At 30.7% G+C, this 7,071-nt stretch overlaps 2 protein-coding genes across 2 annotated transcripts; one reads left to right on the top strand and one right to left on the bottom strand.

The window, feature by feature from the left end:
* Window positions 1-188: 188 nt before the first annotated feature.
* LOC134700944 (E3 SUMO-protein ligase ZBED1-like) lies at window positions 189-1,777 on the top strand. The gene is made up of 2 exons (XM_063562090.1): window positions 189-924; window positions 1,418-1,777. The coding sequence occupies exons 1-2, from the start codon at window positions 790-792 to the stop codon at window positions 1,775-1,777; spliced, it is 495 nt and encodes a 164-aa protein (XP_063418160.1). The 5' UTR covers window positions 189-789.
* Window positions 1,778-4,284: 2,507 nt separating this feature from the next.
* On the bottom strand, window positions 4,285-4,686 carry LOC134700945 (uncharacterized). The gene has a single exon (XM_063562091.1). It carries the CDS (start codon window positions 4,684-4,686, stop codon window positions 4,285-4,287), a length of 402 nt encoding a protein of 133 aa, XP_063418161.1.
* Between the last annotated feature and the right edge of the window lie 2,385 nt (window positions 4,687-7,071).

The raw sequence follows: 7,071 nt of genomic DNA on the forward strand, positions 1-7,071 counted from the left end.
TTGTTGTATCTTTAACACATTTATCAAGAAAAAATTATCATTTTCTATCAAGTTACTATTCAAAAGTGAAGGTGTAACGTATGGATTATTTCTTTGATTTTTTTGTCGTTTAGGCTCAAAGGAAAATCAACAATTTTTTAATAAAAAATGCATCATGGATATAAGTTTCAAAAGCATTTAACTACATCAGACATGGGGTAATCGTAATCAGTAATCGTAATCAGCTGTAATCGATTACATTTTGTCATGTAATCACATGTAATCAGTAATCATTCATTTTCTGATTACAAGTAATCGGAATGTAATCGATTACATTGCAAAAAACAGGTGTAATCATGATTACTTTTAGATTACTTTTAGATTACATTTATATGATTACTTGATGATTACAAATTTTAGAGACATAATTTATTTTTAAAATAAATCATGCTTGCACATTAAACTTAGGTTTACAATGTTTTACATTGTCCAATTGTCATTGATCTTTATTACTGTTTGAAAAAGTTTTGTATAACTATGGTTAAGATTTGAGATTGATTTAAGATTTAAACTATTTAATTAGAAAAAAGTGAAACATGTTTATTTTCTATACTTCAGTGATCACACTGGTTTAAACTAGAATTTTCTTAGTATTAACTCTTGCATTGAAATCTACTCACTAGTTATTTTCACTCTTTTTATTGGATATTTAAATTTTCTTTGTTGAAAGATTTTATTTATATTATAAGTCTATAACTAAGCTTTTATCTTTAATTTTTGAATTGGATGTTATGTTGAAATTTATATAAAATGTCTGCTTTGAAACACTTTGTGTTTCCCGATCATGCACCAAATTCTGGGACTGTGAAGGCAAAGTGCAAATATTGTCCAACATACATCTCTGGCAATGCCAAAACAACATCAAACTTTGTGACACATTTAAAGGTAAGTTAGTTTAAATAATTATTGAAATGTTGAAATATTATCATGATTATTATCATTTCTTGAGAGACCAAAATTTAGAGCAAGGGTATCAGGTCTACAATTTGTACTTTATAAATATTACAATATTTTATGTTTTCATTGCTTTAAACATCTATATAAACTTTGAAAATACTTCCAATTTTTAGTTTACACAAAATGTTTTTTTTAAATGTTCAATATTAAAATATGTTATATAATTGTGCATGCAATTAATATTAGCAATTCATAACATTATTTAATAATGCAATTAACACAACACATTTTTCTTACACCTATTGATTGTCATAAAATTTTAAATGGGGATTAACACCTGTAAAACATGTATACATGTCAATTATGTCCTCAGGTCAAACACAATAAGACTACAATGTACTTGATCATTAATTAGTCACTGTCTGTTTAATTCTTTTTATAAATAATAAATAAATAACCATGTTTTTGTTTTCTTTTACAGAGAAAGCACAGAGACATTTTCATTCAAAGTAAATCTGAGGATGGTACACAAATATCGCAAACAAATATAAGCAACTTTACAAAATCTACATCAGTTTCAAAATACTCTGCCAATGATGCTTCTCAAATGCAGATTACAGATGCTTTGGTTTCATTTGTAGCTGGAAATTTAACACCACTCTCAATTGTAGAGAGTCCTGAATTCAAGACCTTTGTCGAATCATTGAATCCAAAATATCAACTTCCTAGCAGGAAACATCTTTCTACCAAACTATTACATCAGAAAGCAAGCAATATTCAATCAAATATAAAGGAAAAATTAAGTAAAATATACAATGTAATCATAAGTAATCACAAGTAATCATGATTACAATGGAGAAAAGTAATCTAATGTAATCAATTACATTTGAAATTGGGTGTAATCATAATGTAATCGATTACATAAAATAAGCAAAGTAATTGTAATGTAATCGATTACATTTCAAAGTAATCGACCCCATCCCTGAACTACATATGTGCAAAATCTTGCTAAGTTAGATGATAATATTCTGATTTGTAGTAAAGAACTTAAAATATTGTGAAAACAGTCACTTTGTTATTTATCTACAATGAGTTTTCTGATTTTCATTACTGTAGGTTAAAATTGTCGGGAAAGAATTCGAATTAACTTATTTCGATTGCAGTTTAAGTCGCAATTGACACAATGTCTCCTATTCCTTTGTTTTTGTTTCTCTCTTAGGCATTTGTAAATTATTTATAAATAGTAATTAATAGTTTACAAAATTTTGGTTACAACACAATTCTAATAATCGATGTTACATGTTTTCATTACCTACTGTTTTCAGCACAGCAGTTAATTTATTTTGAGTCACGGTATATATGAGTTTTAACCTATAGTTGTGTATTCCAACATTGTATGTATTACTTAAATCAAAAGGCTGTCATATCAAACGTCGTCTTGGAGATATGAATACAGTGTATCGATGTTATGATTTTCGATTATAATTTAGATAAAACTTACATGATACAATGCTTTAATCCTTATTCCAAATTGATAAACTTTATTAGTATTAAAAACAATACATTGATCACGGTTTAGCACTATTTCTATTCAAAGTGTTGTCAAATCGCCAATTGATATTATATAACAACACAATAAAATGACAAAGGGCAATTTTTAGAACTGTATTACGCACAAGTTCTTTTGAAATATAACTATTCTATAGACTGTTAGATAAATAGTTCAAGTATGTATTTTACAATTAACAATTTTTTGTTGCATAAATATATATTGCATACACCCGAAAAATTATAAAAGAACAAAAAGACCAAACATATTTTCAACTTTATGTTCTTAAAATCAGTGAAAAGACGAACCAAAATTGATTATTTTTTTAATAAATATTAAATGTTATATTTGAAGATTGACCCGACAATTTTCACAATGATTTTGTTTCAGTTGTTTGGAACGAAAGTGTTACATAAACAGTTTCCGTGATATGTATTCATTAAAAAGCGTATAAAATAGTCACGTCAACATTTGATAGAGTAAATCTAAGATCGATATGTCTTAAAATATATCAAATAAAAGCACAGGAACAATTTTTTTTTTAGTAAAACACACTCCCGGATTTGCAAAATGCAATATTTGAATTAAAAATAACAAACATTATTTGTTTCCATTGATCATTACCCCATTTATACACGTTTCCAACAAATTAGAATACAGCTCGTCATGCAGTTTCATACGACAAAGGGTAAAACAAAATGATTTCGACAGTTGTGAGAAATCCATCCTACAATTCGTCAAAATTAATAGTTCTGAATTATAAACATATATCTTGGTTGTGATATATAACTTGTGTGGAATAAACTAAGCAAGTCGTATCAAGTAAAATCACAAAAATGATGAACTCAGAGGAAATTCAATTAGGAAAGTCCATAATCACATGACAAAATCAAATAACAAAACGCATCAAAAACGAATGGACAAGAACTGTCATATTCCTGACTTGGTACAAGCATTTTCAAATGTAGAAAATGGTTGATTAAACCTGGTTCTATAGCGCTAACCCTCTCACTTAAATAACAGTCTTATCAAATTCCGTTATATTTACATAATGCGTTAAATAAACAGTCACAATTAAAAAAAATAGTCAAAATATGGATACATCAGTCATCATCGTATAACAATTTTAAAAGGGGGCAATTTAACCGAACACAAAACATCTTCTATCTACGAACACATTAATTAATTTGAGTGTCTGACGTCAGAAAATTTTATACGCTACATAAATTTGTCGTTCAATGTGCATAAAAACAGTTTTAAAATGTACATAGGCAATGTAAGCATACAGGGTTAAAAAATCAAAAGTATGTAAGAATAAATTACAGAATTAGACCGATATCAAAACTAGTCCAAAAATTATAAGTAGAATTTATGAGAATCCAAAAATAGTTAATACAACTACGAGACTGAGTGATTTTGACGTTTGTGGTTCAACGTATATAGTCAATCATAATATGTACTTTACGTTGTGTTTACTTTGCGTATACTATTTACAATGGCGAAGCCCATACAAGGTGTAAGCAACGTCACAAACATGTGAACGTAAATACTGGAAACGTAACGTTATAACTTCGAACTATTCTCACCATACTGGGGCCCGCAAAGTGTATTTATGTACAAAACAATTGAATATTACTTTAAATGTTCACCAATAAAGACAAAATTAGGAATTTGAATTAAACTTTAACGAGTCCATGATTTTATTCTTTCCTTAGCACGAATTTATGCCTTCCACAATGGCAATGTTCTCGTCGGTATTGTTTCGTAGTTTGGTTCTTCCACATATTCATCAGATGGTGTTACTTCGTATATTTCTTCTTAACGGGATGGTGCGGGATATACTGTACAATACCTTTACTAATATTGAAATCCTTAACCTTCTCAATAAATCCTCGGCGTTCTTGATCCTTGATTATCTGTCCATATACCTTAAGCATTTTGGGATCTTCACTTAATTTTCGAATGACGTTTTCAGTTCTTCGTTTCGTAACATTGGTGGGCAAGGGTTCGTGATCTGGTTTCCATGGCAACTTTGCAATGTACTTGTGTTCGCGGAATTCAATGGCTGACTTTTGATCTGTTTCCTTAAAGTCTACTGTTTCACCATCCGTCGTATTGCTATCTGCTCCCAACGACTCTAATTCCCAAAATCTTTCTAAATTCAACTCCTCTGGTTTGTGCCATGTCAATATGCTGTACATACCTACATTTCTCTGTAGACGATAAAACGTCGGAATTGGACCTGACAACAAATAACCAAGTTTTGACTTTACGGCGGTTGGACCATTTCCTCGTAATATTGTATCCTCTACGAAATCCCAAAAGAAATCAGCTCCGATGAGCAAGGAAATTTCAAAAGAAGAGTTGTCTTCTATAAACGGATGAGCTAAACGTAATCCTGTCAGGGACTTGAATTCTCGTATACCATTACCAATGTGATTTGTTAACGGGCTAGCGATGTTCGGTACTACTAGAACCTCAACTGGAATTTTCGTTCTATTTATCGACTCGACATATACGCGTGCTCTTGACAAATAACTGACTTTGCTGTCGGTATTTCCAAATACCGATAAATGTATTGTTTCTGTTCCTAGTATTCCTGAATCTATTTTCGACGGTAACTCCTCGGTAACAAAAGAGCGCTGTGCTCCTTCATCAAACAAAATGTACGTATGAACATATCGATTTCTCCCATCTGGTGCAATGGCAGTTTATAGAAGCACGTTCGAATGGGATTTTTCCTCAGACGAATGAAAACTTGCGGCGATTATTGTATTTTCGCTATCATCAACTACGGCATTTACCGACATTTGCTGATCATTAGTACATGTATTTTCATGGCAGAGACTTGTGTGGTGCTTTTTATGGCACTGTCGGCAGCGCAATTTACAATATACGGAACGGTGTGATCCTAAGCAGTTAAAACATAACTTCTTTTCCTTGACGATTGATAGGCGTGTATCGTGATCTGTAACATTTGGGCATTTTGCAGGGTCAGGATAACTCTGCCAGAATATGCAAGGCTTTTGTCGAATATTTTATCTTGATATAAAACATGTTGAAAATAGGAGGTGACAGTCACTAAAGCTTGTAAAACGAAAAAAAAGGGAAAGGTGATTGCTTTACTTCTGGTGGTGGTGGTTAATATCGTATGGGCTATGGAATGTTATATTGAATCGTCAATGCAGAACTGGACAGGCACAAACAAATTTTAAGCCAAATATTTCTTTATTTGAAACAATACAAAGTCTGCTCGTTTTTTCGAAAGAATACCAATTCAACAAAGAAGATAGAGGAAAGTAGTGGTAGTAGTATGGAACGAACTATAGACATAATGTAATTCATAATAGCTGATAACATGTTTATACATATAATTTAGTTTTTTTTATGGTTATCAAAGATGGATTCATTTCGATGATGGGATTGAATTGAGTAAGTCGAAATTCAGTAACTATATAATGTTCCATTGAAACTGTCTTTTTACGGAGAAAACTGTGGAATGGAAAGTTGGTATGCACTCATATGTTATTTATTTGTTAAAAATACATCTGTTCTGCATATTTCCAAAAGCTACATACACCGAATTCGAAGAGTATAAAGTTATACGTAAATAATGCACTACGTCTTCCTTTACTTCTGGTGATCTTCAGATTTTGAAATTTCTTACAGCCATGTGTAGATATAGTGTATCATTCTCAAGTTATGTCTCTATAAGATGAAACATATAGATCATACATGAGAGCCAGAAAGTAAACAAAACAAAATATCTATGACAGGTATATATCTCCCCCAATAAAGGTTTGGTTTGTGTCACAGGTGTACTAACAAAGGTCAACCTAAACAAGAATGTATTCAAATAGAAAAATATTCAAAAAACTTTTGCTGTTAGTTATTTATAAGAATGTTAGCCAAAACAAAATCACTGCATAAACTGTAAATTTTCTTTAACAGTACATGTTTACCCCCCCCCCCCCCCAAATTACCCCTGTTTTCATTTTAAAAGATTTGAAAACAAGACTTTACTTATTGTCATCTTAACCTATTTGCATGTTTCTGTCTACAACCTGATCAAAACTGTTCTGAGAACAAATTATAGGCATTTCAGAATATTATAGAATATTGTTAAAACATTTAAGAATATATAAAGTATCCGATCATACATATATCTCCAGTTCACATCTTACTATTTGTCTCAATAAATGTTTACAGCTCCTGCCGTAAGTGGTAAGTTTTGAAATATTGCAACAAAAATATCATTCCTCTCACCATTTATTTAACATTGTTTAGCTAATACATGAAATATTAGTGTTCACACAGATTAGTGCTAGCAAGGTTGTATATGTAAAATCACCAGTTTGATGTATCAATTCATTTACAGTTTATAGAAGTGATCGACTACTTGCACCCTTTTTTTTTTGCATAACTTCCAACCACAGTAATTGTGTTTTTTTTTACAAAACCTCTTTAATAGAATATGATTATAGCATTGACAGTTAGTTGATATGTTTTATTACCCATAGGGTTCCGAAATGTGATAAATACTTCTGCTGTGTCTGTGAATATGTATCATCTAGGTCATATCTAGA

Source organism: Mytilus trossulus, unplaced genomic scaffold (assembly GCF_036588685.1).
Source record: "Mytilus trossulus isolate FHL-02 unplaced genomic scaffold, PNRI_Mtr1.1.1.hap1 h1tg000210l__unscaffolded, whole genome shotgun sequence".
NCBI lineage: Eukaryota > Metazoa > Mollusca > Bivalvia > Mytilida > Mytilidae > Mytilus > Mytilus trossulus.

Bases quoted from the DNA above. Each gene is read 5' to 3' on its own strand.
- LOC134700944 (XM_063562090.1), top strand. From the start codon at position 790: ATGTCTGCTTTGAAACACTTTGTGTTTCCCGATCATGCACCAAATTCT. The intron at 925-1,417 runs GTAAGTTAGTTT...TTTCTTTTACAG, and splicing joins ACTTTGTGACACATTTAAAG to AGAAAGCACAGAGACATTTT.
- LOC134700945 (XM_063562091.1), bottom strand. From the start codon at position 4,686: ATGTACAGCATATTGACATGGCACAAACCAGAGGAGTTGAATTTAGAA.